At 43.7% G+C, this 16,617-nt stretch overlaps 1 protein-coding gene across 1 annotated transcript in view; it reads right to left on the minus strand.

Moving 5' to 3' along the window:
* serpinh2 (serine (or cysteine) peptidase inhibitor, clade H, member 2) overlaps window positions 1-16,617 on the minus strand; it is a gene marked incomplete at its 5' end in the record, with an annotated part of 56,722 nt that overhangs the window by 26,243 nt on the left and 13,862 nt on the right. The window contains 2 exons of the mRNA XM_083789376.1: window positions 9,461-9,711; window positions 15,657-15,749. Of these exons, the coding sequence (XP_083645502.1) occupies window positions 9,461-9,711; window positions 15,657-15,749 (344 nt within the window). The remainder of the gene's footprint in view (window positions 1-9,460; window positions 9,712-15,656; window positions 15,750-16,617) is intronic.

The raw sequence follows: 16,617 nt of genomic DNA on the forward strand, positions 1-16,617 counted from the left end.
TTGGCGGAGAGATGGCGTGGCAGAGGATGCAGCTGTGGAAGAAGTACCACTTAAGTACTATAGTATACTCCACAGTATGAAAATACTCACAGGGAATTAATCCTGTAAAAAGTGCAAAAGTAATGGCATCCAAATGATATTAAAAAAGTACCAAGGTAAGGTAATAAAGCATTATTTGTTTTTAAGTTACAAGGCAAGCTCATGGCGTGTCCCACCGCGACGTGAGATTGTAGATCGGCCATTAGTCGAAGTATAAAAATAGGGCTGGATTGGTTATTGTATCATAAGAATCCACTGTAAACGTGCAAAGTAACTGGCTGAAGCTGTCAAAGACTTGAGTCAGCAATTCTATAGTCGAGTAAAAAAAGCCCCTGAGATGTATAGCGGAGTAGAATTATAATAATAGCTGTAATATGAAACTTTGTGTAAATAAATACAATATAACTTAAGAGAACTGGGGATGGTTGGTTGGATTTGTAATTCTGTTGAGACGATCCTGCGTCGAGGTTTGACACAACCCTGTTTCTGGTTATATGCCATTTTGACCTGAGGGTGAAACATTCTCATTTCTCCCCTGAGCCAGTAGGACATTTTATTTAAATAAATAAAAAATAAATAGATTGAAAGCTTTATTTATTGTCGAGAAGAGCATTGAGGTTCACCCTCCTTTGCAATGCTGCCGAGATCACATACAGTACAAAAGCAACAATTAAGGCATACAGTATGCAGGGGATAATAAATGGCTATAGGTGATTTATTGTTGATAAATAAATCACTGACAAGCCCTGAAGACTATTCGACTATTCGGTCTATTACTTAACCAAGTCTATTTCCATATTGCAGTATTGCTACTTTACTTTTACTTAACCCATTTTGGGGCGGGAACTCCATTTGGTGTTTTAAACATCATATATATTAATTATAATAATTATAATTTAGCTATTGAAAAATAGCAGATCTACAAGCTCATAGCGCGCCACCGAGTGGCGCGCTACGAGCTTGTAGGTCTGCTATTTTTGTAAAAGTCGTGAAAACGTGGCGCAAATGTTTGAATATATATTTCAGAGCGAACACTTTTAACTAAAATATTGGCTTCTGGGGGGGGGGGGTCCCTGGAACTACATATTTTGAGATGGGGGTCCGTAACCCAATAGAGATAATTCTGGGGGTCCTTGACATGAAAAAGGTTGAGCACCACTGACAAAGATTTTTTTTTTTTTTTTGAAAAATTTTAAAGGTTTTATGACATTCATTTTCATTTATTTTTATTTTTCTTTTTTCTTTTAGGTTTTATGACCTCAATTACACCCAAAAAACCTGAACTTTGAACATTCAGTGGATTTTCTGTGGTCTGAAGTTTTCTTTGGGGTTTTTTGGGCCTTTTGAGCTACAATAAAAACAGGCAACACAGTGCAAACAGTGACATGTGCTGGCAAATCCCATTGACATAATATGGGATTTGCAGTAAGTGATGTCACTTACTGCCGGCAAATCAGAGCACCCGTTTGAGCCAGAAAACCCCGGATCACAGAAAATCTACTGAATGTTAAAAGTTCATGTTTTTTGGGTGCAATTGAGATTTAGAAAACCTAAAAAAAAACAAGAACAATTCCAAAACATTTTTTTTTAAATGTCACAATCCCTTTAAGATTTAGAAGCCTTTTTTTATCGACCTCAATCCAAAATGGGTTAACCCATTCTGAACGGGAACCCATTTTGGTGTTGGCATCATGTTATGCTTTAGCTATTGAAAAATAGCAGATCTACAAGCTCATATCGCGCCACCGAGTGGCGCGATACGAGCTTGTAGGTCTGCTATTTTTTGAAAAATCGAAGAACGACTGACATTTTTTAGAATCTGATCTCAGGTCAGAATGGGTTAATCAGACCAGTGTGTGTCCAGTGGAAAACCTCGTATGAATCTGATCTGAGGTCAAAATGGATTAAGTAAAAAAAAAAAAAAGCGTACTTTTTCCACCACTGCTTGGGTCTCCTCCCCAGCACTGGGAGAGAGACATAGAGAACATGGAGGCGAGCGTGCGTGCGTGCGGGGATGAGGGATGGGCTCTGGGCCCGGCGAGGTGGCGGAGCAGCGGAGGAAGACAGTGATGAAGTGTCGGGAGAGAGAGAGAGAGAGGACTCGGAGGAATAATGGATGAGGACAATAGAAGTGCATTAGAGCAGGTAGGGTGACGCGTGTCGAGTCTCGTGGCGTGCATGGCGGTGTGAGACGCCGACGAGATGATGCCTCAGATTGCTACATTATCTCCGTGCTTATTTCATGCGTGGGGGTCCGGGTGACGCAAAGCTGACATGATCCAGTCCATTAACTCCCCCTCGTGTGGGCTCACAGCCACTCCTGTTATCTTTCTTTCTTTCTTTTTTCTTTTTAGGTAGGTAAAGGAGCCGTATTGATTTTGTCGCCTCGTCTAAAACTATGATGAGAAACCTGTCGACTAGCTTTTTTCACTGATCAAAACTAAATAAAAACGTAGCTATGATGACTAAAACTAAGACTAAATATATATTGCCAATGTTGTCAACAAATAAAAACTAGACTAAAATCTTAGGGAGGGACTATACTAGTAATCCAGGTGAATTAAAAGACAAGTCATTTTATGTTTGGTCTGAAAATAGCAGATCTACAATGCGCCGCGCTGTGACACGTTGTGAGATTGTAGATTGGCTATTTTCAGCATGCAACCAAGTTCAAAATCTGACGTTTTTGTGAGGGTACCTACCCTAGGGGACACGGGGAGAGAACATGCAAACTCCTTTTTGCCAACACCACATAGAGTATGGGCACTGATGACGCGTCGGAGAGAACACGCTCCCAGCGGGAATCGAACCCAGGACCTTTTAGCATCAGCGCTACCGTGCTCCCTAAAATTACATTTTTAACATTGTGGCCAAGAAAAACAAGCCTGAGTAGTTGAGCAGGGATGGAAATGAGGAGCTCGTCTGTGATATCTTCCTATCCTACGGATAACGCATTATTTGAATCCTGCTTTCATGGAGACTCGAGAAATATTTGTTCTCTTTTATGTTTAATTTCCATAGCACTCCTCTAAGTACCTTACGATGCAGATGATTATGTTGGTTATTTGTCTGGTGGTGGTTGTTTTTTTGTTCATTACATGGATGTGTTGTTCTTGACCATAAATGTTAAGGTTACTTAGAAACGTTTAAGACATACCGTTTAAGTTCAATAATATTATTATCCCCCGTGAAATTAGATGAATCCATTTACAATGGATCCCTTGTTATTCACAGTAGGATAAGAATCTGGAAACAACAAAAACATATTTTAGGAACAACTCACTATCTTTTCTGCTCCCTATAGCTGATAACCCCTCATTTCACCATCCCAACTGGATGATACGTTTGCACAGTGGAAGGGTTTGGGTATACGCACAATTGGAGACTTATATATGGGTGGAACTTTTGCCTCATTTGCTCAACTGCAGGAAAAATATAGACTCCCTAGGAGTAACGTTTTTAGGTTCCTACAGGTTAGGAACTACATCCGTAACTTTTCTCCCACTTTTGAGAGAGCTACACCTTCATCCCTAGATGGGTTCCTTCTTAATAATATACAGTACCAGACGTGAGGGTGTCACATCTTTATGAATCATTTCAAGTGGCAAACCTACCTACTACATCAAGCTATTAAGCTGGCATGGGAAAATGAGCTGGGGACTTCAATTTCAGACGAGCTCTGGGAAGACAGCCTCGAAGAAATTAATGCGTGCTCTATTAATTCCAGACATTGCCTTATCCAGTTTCGAGTCATACATAGACTATTCCAAATTAAAATTACATAACATATACCCAGATATTTCTTCGCATTGTGACAAATGTAATACAATAGATGCAAATCTTCTTCATAGCTTCGCCCTTTGCCCTCGGATACAAAGACATTGGATTAAGATATTTGAGACGCTCTCTGATATTTTGAGTATTCATATTGACCCCGATCCTGTGCTGATAATTCTGGGTTTGTCAGACTCCATGCCTATGTTGACGAGAGCGCAGAAACAACTCTTCTCATTATGGTCTGATTACAGCGAAAAAAACTAATTCTGAAACACTGGCTCCTGCATTTAAGCACTGGCTAAATGAAATGACTAGTACACTTCATCTTGAGAGAATAAGGTATTTCCTGAGAAACAGGGAGAGCCAGTTTGATAAGGTTTGGCTGCCCCTTGTCCATTACCTGAGTAGAAACGATTAATAGACAGGATACCATTGATATGGTTGACTGTACGCCATTTCCTTTTCAGATGTTTTCCATGAGCTTTCTATCATCTTATTCTATAGTATGCAGTGTCACTGAGCAGTATGGGTGGGAGAGGGTTACGGGATTTCTTTCTCTTTTTTGTCTCGTTTATTTTTTCTTTCATTTTGTTTCATAAAAAAAGTATTTCATATCATAATGTTTGTAATAATTTATAATCTGTTCAATAAAAACATATTTGACTAAAAAAATAAACGTTTAAGACAGATGCTAGGTTCATTGTTTACCCGGTATCCTAGCTGCTTTGTTTGGCATTACGCCGTTCTCTCTGCATTAACTTTGTTGCTCGTAGACTGGAGGCCACGCTTACTCTGATCTCGCGCTTCTAAGTCGTTCTGAATTAAATGCCCAGAATCTGCTAAATGCCTCCTGAATTGTACGGAGTAACTGCTGACTCGAGAAATGCTTTTGTGTGCTCATTGTACTGCTAACTAATGGCAAAAGCTCTCCTTGTCTCTCGTCCACACAGATACGTCATGATTTATGATCAGTAACTAAGTACATGTACTCAAGTGCAGTCCTTACTGTAACTAGTATTTTGAGGTATTTGTACTTTACTAGAGTATTTCCAATTTCCAATACTTTTATTTCTACTACACCACATCACAGAGCCAAATATTTCTCCACTACATTTCTTTGAAAACTTTAGCAATTGTTATTTTGTAGATGGAAACATGCATTAAAGGTATATTCAGTGATTTCACTCAAAAAACCTTAGGTTTCGTTTTTGGCTGTGGGACCCAGCCTTTCGTCCAATCAGGATAGAGAGTCAAAAACGAAACCTAAGGTTTTTTGACCCCCAGGGGTTAACTGGGGACAGGGAGGAACTCCTTATATGGCCAGCACACTCTATAGTAGGGAGGATTATCACAACAAAACAAAAAAATAAGTGATATTTGAATTAAGTGAAATCACTGAATATACCTTTAACCACTTCAGCCCTACATATACATTTCGGCCATTTGAAAATAGCAGATGGCCAAAGAATATCTTTAAAAAAAAGAAAATAGCAGATGTACAAGCTGCCTGTGTAGATCGGCTATTTAAAAATAATATATGAAAACTTGTGAAATAGGCATAATGAGTACTTTCTACTTTAAGTACATTTTGATACCAATACTTTTGTACAGTATTGATACTTATACACAATACGAGTACTTTTTCCACCACTGGCAAAAAGCTATCTTTGTCTCTCGTCCACAGATTCATCATGATTTATGATGTTCACACCCCACTAACCCCCCCCCCCCCCCTCAAGCTGCTCACAGGGGAGAGAGTCCTCAGAGGAGAGAATCCCCACAGGCATGTTATGCTTTAGCTATTGAAAAATAGCAGATCTACAAGCTCATATCGCGCCACCGAGTGGCGCGATACGAGCTTGTAGGTCTGCTATTTTTGAAAAAATCGAAGAACGACTGACATTTTTAGAATCTGATCTCGGGTCAGAATGGGTTCATCAGACCAGTGTGTTGTCCAGCGGAAACCTGGTATGAATCTGATCTCAGGTCAGAATGGGTTAGAGACCCCTGGGAAATCTTCTGTGAGCGGGGTACCGTGTTCACTAATGGGCGGGGCGCTACTGAAGCCAGATGTTTGATGAGTCCGATGCCGATCTAGAGTTTAAATGGACGGGTATATCAGTCAAAAAGGGAGACATCGAAGAGGATGGATGGAAGGGGGAGGATCAACATATGGAATGTCTAAAGGGTTTGAGGTCAGATGTACTGTAGAGTTGCAGGCCAATATCGATGACATCAGGGATCTCCTTAATTGCCATCCCTGATGATGTCACGTGACGTCACATGCTCCATCCCTGATGATGTCACGTGATGTCACAAGCCCCGACCAACCAACCAACACACTGACGGGAAATGCACGAGTCCATAAGCTCCTTTGGTCGCAGTAATAATAATAAAATAAATAAACGTCTATAATTTTGCATGCCCAATATATAGGGATGGCAGGTTTAACCCATTCTGACCTGAGATCAGATTCATACGAGGTTTCCCACTGGACACACACTGGTCTGATTAAAACCCATTCTGACCTGAGATCAGATTCATACGAGGTTTCCACCGGACACACACTGGTCTGATTAACCCATTCTGACCTGAGATCAGATTCTAAACAAATGTCAGTCGTTCTTCGATAATAATAAAAAATAGCAGACCTACAAGCTCGTAGCGCGCCACTCGGTGGCGCGCTATGAGCTTGTAGATCTGCTATTTTTCAATAGCTAAAGCATAACATGATGCTAACACCAAAATGGGTTCCACGTTCAGAATGGTTTAAATATCAGGACACATATAGGTGCATAATTGCCAATACCAGTGTCGACGAAACGAAAGCAGAAAAGTGATGTAGCCTCTAGTCTAGAGTCTAGTACTATAGGCCACATGGCCTGGTCAAACCCCTTCTCTGTCAGTGCCTCAGAGCGCCATGATCCCAGACAGCCCCAGACACTGCCTCTGTGAACCCCAGAAAACCCCATGCTCTACTACTGCAGCTTCATCCAGCACAGACCACCAGAGCCCGCGACGGGGCCTCCTCTCCCCCTCTCTCTCCCTTCACCCAGGCCTCTGACCGGGGGCCTCCTCTCCCCCTCTCTCCCCTCACCCAGGCCACTGACCGGGGGCCTCCTCTCCCCCTCTCTCCCCTCACCCAGGCCACTGACCGGGGGCCTCCTCTCCCCCTCTCTCCCCTCACCCAGGCCTCTGACCGGGGGCCTCCTCTCCCCCTCTCTCCCCTCACCCAGGCCTCTGACCGGGGGCCTCCTCTCCCCCTCTCTCCCCTCACCCAGGCCACTGACCGGGGGCCTCCTCTCCCCCTCTCTCCCCCTCACCCAGGCCTCTGACCGGGGGCCTCCTCTCCCCCTCTCTCCCCCTCACCCAGGCCACTGACCGGGGGGCTCCTCTCCCCTCACCCAGGCCACTGACCGGGGGGCTCCTCTCCCCTCACCCAGGCCTCTGACCGGGGGGCTCTGAGGGCTCCGAGAGCACAAGGGTCCACGCAGGCCCACAGGAGGACCTTGTCACACCTGGAACATGGGGGAGACTAGAAATGAGCTACATACAGTTCAGGGTCATCCTCAGACCTGCATGCCAGGCTGTCTGGGAGGTTTGAGGCTGCAGTGGCTTACCGGAGAGACCCCTCCTGTCCGTCTGCTGCTGGTGGTGGGGGTCCCCCCCGGCACCCGCACCGGGCACATACAGTATATACCGGTGTCTCAGAGAGAGAGAGGACGACGTCCAGACAGAGGGGACAAAGAGGAGGAGGTAGTGGGAAGCGAAGGGAGGGAGGGAAAGGGCAGACGAGTGAGAGAGAGAGAGAGAGAGAGGGGGTGGGGGGGGGGGGGGGACAGGTGACAGAAGAGGAGAGGGGGGGGAGGAATGCAGAGAAAAAACAGTGTGTGAGAGAGAGAGAGAGAGAGAGAGAGAGAGAGAGAGAGAGAGAGAGAGACAGAGATACAGAGAGAGAGAGAGAGAGAGAGAGAGAGAGAACTGGAAGAGAACCAAGCAAGGCGAAGAGAAATTTGGAAAAGCTGAGGCGGAAAATGCTTAATTTAGATTCTATCCTATACGATTGTGTTGCGCGGCAAAAAAATTGCAATCGTCCAAGCGTCACTCGACACCATAGGACGAGAGCATCATATAGGCGTACGTATGAGAGGAAACTCTCGCATCTCCCTCGCCAGTCAGTGGGCAGACGGGCTGCTCAAAGGCGACCTTCGTTTGTCCCGTCCACTCCCCCCTGTCCCTGGTCCCTGGGGGTGCACGGACACTCCCCTGAGGGTGGAGGCAGGGCTATAGCGCCTGGCGCCAGGCCCGGCTGACCCGTGGCAGCGGGCCACGGGCCAGCGGGCCACGTCAGCGTACAGCATTTGAAAAAAGAACGTACACGTAACGGCCACAAAGAAGATGGTTGCTTGGCACTGGAAACCGCCTCATACATTGTCATTTCGCCAATGGGCTTTGACCTTTCTACACATCATTTATCTAGAAGTGTCTACAGCAAGATTGCATGGTGCAAAAGAGGAAAACATTGAGATTTGGTCTGGTATTGCAGATTTGGTTAAGGGCATGGTTTAATCATTATTATTATTATTATTATCATTATTTGTTTATTTTTTGTTTCCATTGCACAGTAGTAGGAGTAATGACATTTTGTGGCATCTTTGGTCTCGGTGGGGGAGGGGTGGGTGGGATTGTTTGTTTTTGTGTTCCTTGCATTTGCTGTTATGTGTTGTTTTATATGTGTTTTGTTTTCTTTAAGTCATTCATGTTGTTAACGTGTCTTATTGTGATTTTTGTCTTAAAATAAAAAACATTTGATAACAAAAAAAAGAAAAGAAAAAAGAACGTACAGCATTCGGTCGACTAAAACCATCACGAAAAATGTTCGCTGGCTACCTTTTTTTACCCGACAAAAACTATAAGTATAAAACTAAATGATGACTAAAACCAAGACTCAATTTCTTAACAATTTCGTCATCAAATGAAAACTGGCCTAAACTGTCCCTTGGGAGGGACTATAGTGGAGAAGAGATCCAGTAGAACTAAAAGACATTTTATGTGTGATTATACGCTCGGGTGTTCACAACGTTGCAAGCTTTATAGGATCGGCTATTTTCAGCATGCAACCATTTGTAAAAGCGACGGCATGAAGGCCCCCCCGCCAAAATACATACATACATACTTATACTTAAAGGGATTGTGACATTAAAAAAAAGGTTTTGGAATTGTTCTTGTTTTTTTTTAGGTTTTCTAATCTCAATTGCACCCAAAAAACATGAACTTTTAACATTCAGTAGATTTTCTGTGATCCGGGGTTTTCTGGCTCAAACAGGTGCTCTGATTTGCCGGCAGTATAAGTGACATCACTTACTGCAAATCCCATATTATGTCAATGGGATTTGCCAGCAGATGTCACTGTTTGCACTGTGTTGCCTGTTTTCATTGTAGCTCAAAAGGCCCAAAAAACCCCAAAGAAAACTTCAGACCACAGAAAATCCACTGAATGTTCAAAGTTCAGGTTTTTTTGGGGTGTAATTGAGGTCATAAAACCTAAAAGAAAAAAGAAAAATAAATGAAAATGAATGTCATAAAACCTTTAAAATGTTACAGGACCTACTGTATATGGCTATTCTATTGTGCGTGCGCATACCGTCAGGCTGAGCGTGCCGGTGATGTTGGCGACAGGCAGCGACACGGAGGCGCTGGTCGTGGCGTTGCTCCCGGCGCCCAGCCGGTCCAGCCAGGCGGCGAGCAGCTCGGGGCAGAGCAGCCGGTCCAAACGGGTCAGAGCCTCCACGTGGAAGGGCAGCAGCAGAACCAGGCTGCAGGCCCGGCCCGCCCCCAGGCCCAGCTCCAGCACCTGGACCATGTTCTGCACGTCCTCGTAGTGGCGGTACACGCCTGAGGGGAGAAAATCACAAGTCTTTGAACCTTTTTTTTTTTTTTTTTTTTAAGATATTTTTTTGCGGCTTACGCCTTTATTGATTTTTTAAGGGATAGAAAGTAGGCTGACAGGAAACGGGAGAGAGATGGGGGGATGACATGCGGTAAAGGCCGTGTCGGGTCCGGGAGTCGAACCCGCGGCACACCGCGACTGGATCACCAGTCCGGTGCCCAGACCGTTACGCTACGGCCTGGGCCGTCTTTGAACCTTTTTTAATCCATTTTGACCTGAGATCAGATTCATACGAGGTTTCCACTGGACACACACACTGGTCTGATGAACCCATTCTGACCTGAGATCAGATTCATACGAGGTTTCCACTGGACACACACTGGTCTGATGAACCCATTCTGACCTGCAGATCAGATTCATACGAGGTTTCCACTGGACAACACACTGGTCTGATGAACCCATTCTGACCTGAGATCAGATTCATACGAGGTTTCCACTGGACAACACACTGGTCTGATGAACCCATTCTGACCTGAGATCAGATTCATACGAGGTTTCCACTGGACACACACTGGTCTGATGAACCCATTCTGACCTGAGATCAGATTCATACGAGGTTTCCACTGGACACACACTGGTCTGATGAACCCATTCTGACCTGAGATCAGATTCATACGAGGTTTCCACTGGACAACACACTGGTCTGATGAACCCATTCTGACCTGAGATCAGATTCATACGAGGTTTCCACTGGACACACACTGGTCTGATGAACCCATTCTGACCTGAGATCAGATTCATACGAGGTTTCCACTGGACACACACTGGTCTGATGAACCCATTCTGACCTGCAGATCAGATTCATACGAGGTTTCCACTGGACACACACTGGTCTGATGAACCCATTCTGACCTGAGATTCTAGATTCTAAAAAAATGTCAGTCGTTCTTCAATTTTTTTCAAAAATAGCAGACCTACAAGCTCGTAGCGCGCCACTCGGTGGCGCGCTATGAGCTTGTAGATCTGCTATTTTTCAATAGCTAAAGCATGACATGATGCTGACACCAAAATGGGTTCCCGTTCAGAATGGGTTAAAACATCAGTTGAAAAATTGGCTAATGGGCAAGTTAGAATAGAGAGTGAGACACTGGACCTTGTTGGTATGGCTGGAGGTGTTTTTTTTTTTCTTTTATCTATCTATCTATCTTATTACAGTGATTTTATAGTTAACACATGTTTTAGGCGTGAGATACAGTAGCATATGCTGCAATTATTTATCGGGATCACAATGTATAATTAAGCCCTCTGACATTTCCCCGTTTACTTGAGTAAAAGTACATAAGTAAGTTATTGGTATCTAAAATGTACTTAAAGTCACAGTGAACTTGGAGATCGGCTATTTTCAAATGGCCTAAATGGTATAAAGTGGTTATTGTGTATTTTGTAATAAATAATAAAAGTACAATATTTGACTCTGAGACGTAGTGGTGTAGAAGTAAAATTACAACAAATTGGAAATACAGTAAGGTAAAAGTACCTCAAAATTGTACTTAAGTAAATGTACTTAGTTACCGTACTTTCCACCACTGGCAGGGACAAAATTAATATTTTAGATTCATTACAGGGGTCCTTACATTTTTACAATGTTTGTACAAGCCAAGGAACCCCTTAGCTGAGAGATGACGAAGCAGGGACCCCCTGCTACAGATTATATTAAAATGGTGTTGGGAAGGCAGGAAAACATCTGTCATTCATTTTAACCACTCAAACGTAGCAAATAGAGGGTATTGCGCATGCGTAAAGTGAGTTGCAAATCGAGTGGCAAAGTGAGTTTAACGTTGTTTAACCCATTCTGAACGGGAACCCATTTTGGTGTCGGCATCATGTTATGCTTTAGCTATTTAAAAATAGCAGATCTACAAGCTCATAGCGCGCCACCGAGTGGCGCGCTACGAGCTTGTAGGTCTGCTATTTTTTGAAAAATCGAAGAACGACGGACATTTTTTAGAATCTGATCTCAGGTCAGAATGGGTTAATCGGCCCAGGCCGTAGCGTAACGGTCTGGGCACCGGACTGGTGATCCAGTCGCGGTGTGCCGCGGGTTCGACTCCCGGACCCGACACGGCCTTTACCGCATGTCATCCCCCCATCTCTCTCCCGTTTCCTGTCAGCCTACTATCTGTCCCTTAAAAAATCAATAAAAAGGCGTAAGCCGCAAAAAAAATATCTTAAAAAAAAGAAAAGAATGGGTTAATCAGACCAGTGTGTGTCCAGTGGAAACCTCGTATGAATCTGATCTCAGGTCAGAATGGGTTAATGCATCAGATAGGACTTTTCTGTTTGGATGTATGGGCTGTCAAGGTCAGGAAGTATTTTATACCACAGTATAGGCGTTCCCACATACATTCTGGGTATGATGATGATGTCACATGCATACTGTACCCTCTATATATTTTTGAAATATCTTGAAAATGTATATTGAGACCAGGAAGTTGTACATGCCCAAATTTGTGCATGTACAACTTCCTGGTCTCAACTGCGCATGTTTCTTTCCTTCCATGGAGCACCATGTGAGCAACATGGCGTCGCCCGTACGGTCTCTGCGTCACGTCCTCTTTAGACAGTCCTTGCTTCCGGGCAAGGAAGCTTACACAATAATACACAAGGAAAAATCATGGTAATGTGTACTGGGCTGTACTGGGCTGGGCTGTACTGTACTGGGCTGCACCATGACGCTCTCTCATGTGGCTAATCTCGCAGCGGAAGTTCGATGAAATACATTGCAGTGGATGGAGCGGCCGGAACAGCTGATGAACAACCACTATTTATGGTGGACGAGTGTGACCTTTGTCATATAATCGGTTCAGGAATATAAAAGAAGAAGTTGTTTTCCAATAACTTGCTTTTCGATGTGCACAGTACATCATTTTATTGGGGCATCTAAACAGAGGCAGGTATCGTTTCTGTCTCTGAGGTTTCGCGAGATTTGGTTGCCAGACAGGAAACGGTGGACAGTACACTAGTCTCGCGACACTTGGAACGTTCAGAAACTACAGTAGTTTGTGCTCTTTAGATACCTCTATAAAATTACACATTGTACACATCGAAAAGCAACACCGCAGACAATAACGAGTTATACAATGTGTATGTCTTCTTTAATATTCCTGAACCGATTATATGACAAAGGCCTCAAATTGAGTGGTTCTCAATTTCAAGGACCCCCATAACTATGAGTGTCCAAATGGAACCAAATGGACCACAATACGGGTTCATTTGGTTCCAACTCTCAGAGTTACAGACCCGTACGGGGCCATTTGGAACCCACTGAAGGACACTTTGAGACGCACATGGTGTGTAGCAGAGTGTTCCCCCAGTGAGCCAACACGCACAATAACTGCAGCACCCTGTCTCTGTTTGACCAGAATGGAACAGAGCCTTCATTAATATCATTAGTAACACCTGTGAAGAAGTAGGGAAGGGGCCCGGAAGGAAGTAAGAAGAGTTATTCTGTGTGCATAGAGCCTATAGATAGAGCGTCGCAGTCCTGCCCCCTTTCATGACGACGCCAGGCCCAAGGAAATGATTCCGAATGCATTTTCCCCATAGACATTTCATAAAGTATTTATTTAAAGACCTTTTAAGCGTCGTACAAAGCCAACTCAAGTCGTGACAAAACATAAAACACAATATTCTGGACCAAACAAATAATTACAAAGAAGGAAAAACAACTACTTTCTAATTCTTTATTTGGCCCATATCATTGTGTTTATTGTCATGATTTGTCACGACAAGAGTTGGCTTTGTCCGCAGCGTAAAAGTCTTTAACCCATTCTGACCGGGCACCCATTTTGGTGTTGGCATCATGTTATGCTTTAGCTATTTAAAAATAGCAGATCTACAAGCTCATATCGCGCCACCGAGTGGCGCGATACGAGCTTGTAGGTCTGCTATTTTTTTTTTTATCGAAGAACGACTGACATTTTTAGAATCTGATCTCAGGTCAGAATGGGTTCATCAGACCAGTGTGTGTCCAGTGGAAAACTCGTATGAATCTGATCTCAGGTCAGAATGGGTTAAATAAATACTTTCTGAAAAGTCTATGAGGAAAATGAACGGGGATTACTTTTCCGGGGTCTCACGAGGGGGCGGGACTGCAACGCTCTATCGGGGTGCTGACTTTTGGCAAAAAACTAAACAAAAAAAAAACACGAAATTAATTTGGAGATGGACGAAATGCGTGGTGATGCACAGTTCTGCACAGCACAGACAGTGCAATCGTTGTCCTGCAGTGTGCCTTGACGCAGAACCTTTCTAATATCTCGTGTGTTTCATTTATTTACTATACCTGGCGAGAGAATTTGATTGACACCTGGCTTCATTTAGGCGAGCCGCGCCGGTTGTAGGACAACAGTGACACGAGCGTGGACATGAAATGGAACAGCATCTGCCGTGAATTCCCAATGCTCCTTCCACACACACACACACACACACACAGCACATCGCCCTGACTGGAGGGCAACGCACACACACATTAAATATGAAAACCTATTAATAAATAAGGCATGGGCCACGCGTTGATGAATAATAATGACACGGGGGCACATGCTTAACCCATTCTGACCTGAGATCAGATTCATACGAGTTTTCCACTGGTCTGATGAACCCATTCTGACCTGAGATCAGATTCTAAAAATGTCAGTCGCTCTTCGATTTTTCAAAAATAGCAGACCTACAAGCTCGTATCGCGCCACTCGGTGGCGCGATATGAGCTTGTAGATCTGCTATTTTTAAATAGCTAAAGCATAACATGATGCTGACACCAAAATGGGTGCCCGGTCAGAATGGGTTAAGATATTGCAAACCTGGGTTCCTGTGTTATTCAGAGGTGGAAAGTAATAAGTGTATGTACTCAAGTACTGTACATAACGTGTAATTTTGTATAATGTGTAGTTATTTTTGAGCTGCTTTTTACTTTACTCGAGTATTTCCAATGTATTGCACTTCATATTTTCTACTCCACTACATCTCAACTTCAGGCAAATGTTGCAATTTCCACTGATTCAGTTCACTTCAGTGTTGTTTTATTTCCAGGTCTTTTGGACGTCGCATTGTGATTGTGATTGCGTTGTGAGCTTGTAATTTGTTTTGCGAATGTTGGTCCCAGAATTGAGGTGGGGAGACTCTAGGCTTCAAGTAGTTGCATTAAAGGTCTGGTGACATAAAAAAAAGAAAAACTGTTTTTGTTATTCTTCTTTTTAGTTTTCTGAGCTCAATTGCACCCAAAAAAAACTGAACTTTTAACATTTCTGTAGCCTGGGGTTTTCTGTCTCAAACAAGTGCTCTGATTTTTTGCCTGTGGACTGTGATGTAACAGTCCACAAATTCCATTTTAAGACAATCTTAATCTGACAATTTGCCAGCAGATGCTACTGTTCAGTTCAGGTTGTGTGGGTGTAATTGAGCTCATAAAACCTAAAATAAAAAAATCACACCAGTGTGAACCAAGTGGTGCAACTCCCGTCTATTGGTTCTCTGTATCGTTCCAATTTGTATCATTCCAATTTCTTCTCTGTATCGTTCCAATTTCTTCTCTGTATCGTTTGCGTCCAGCAGGTGGCAGCCATGTCACATACTTCTCTCGTTTCACGCATGCGCACACCACTCGTGCTCACACAGGTACACACACAAACAGGTACACAGCTACACGGACATTGCATGCTGGATGTAGAAGTGGTTGCACCACTTAAAAATAAAAATAAATTACAATGAATGTCATGAAACCTTAACAAAATAAATCACACTTGTGTGAAGTGAGGGGGGGGGCGCTCTTATCATCATGCATCATCACATTCCGTGCTCAGCCAATCGAATCATCACATTCCGTGCTACAACAAACAAAGTTGTGGAACCTCTCCCACCACCAATGGCATTATAACCGTCCATACTGTACCTGCCCGGTGCATGATCGGAACTTTAGTGTATTTCTTCCCCAAGAAGGTGCGTTTATCTCCGTGGTCCACGCTGAACTCTCTCTCCCACAGCCCTGAATAGACAAGCAGACAGACAGACAGACAGACAGACAGACATAAGAGGTCAGAGCCAGTTTAAATATGGGGACGCTCCGCATGGATGGGCCCTTAGAAATAATATTGAAATGCGCAAAGTTCCGTGCGGGGCGGGGAGGTACACCCGGCTTCACCCGGGGGCACCCATTCACGGAGGCGAGGAGGGCCGTGTGTCGCCCCCCCCCCCCACACCCCAGTGACACGGGCTCATCAAACATTGATATACAGAGTGCATGGAGAGAGCCTATATATTGCTCTCCGTAAAACGGCGTGCGGAAGGTTATACGGCGGCGGTTATGAGGTCAGTTATGAGGTCACACTCCCCCCCCCCCCCCCGTGACTGGGAGGACAGGAGATGAGTGGATTTGGTCAGGCGGTAATAAACCCGCTCGGTTGCAGCACTGCCTTCACATGCTGCCACACGCCAGTGGTGCAAGTAACTAAGTACATTTAGTAAAGTACTGTACTGTACTTGTGTACAATTTTGAGGTACAATTTTTTTACTTTACTGGAGTATTTCCAATTTCCAATACTTTTGACTTCTACTCCACCACATCTCGCCGATCTCGGATCCAAATCCACTTACTGCATGTATTTAAAAACATAGAAGTAAGAAGTAAAAGTAGAAGTAAAAGTACCGAAAATTGGAAATACTAAAATAATAAGCACCTCAAAATTGTAATTAAAGGACAACTTTAGTTTTTTTCAACCAAGGTTCATGTTTTAGGTTGTTATTAGAGAAAGTAAAAGATGAGTGTTCATTTTTCTTCATTTGCTTTCTTTCGTTTTAGGGATTTTAGCTGTTTTTGACAGGGGGGCGGGGGCATTCGAGCATGGGGCTAAATA

Source organism: Protomyctophum parallelum (assembly GCF_964188405.1).
Source record: "Protomyctophum parallelum genome assembly, chromosome: 18".
Taxonomy (NCBI): domain Eukaryota; kingdom Metazoa; phylum Chordata; class Actinopteri; order Myctophiformes; family Myctophidae; genus Protomyctophum; species Protomyctophum parallelum.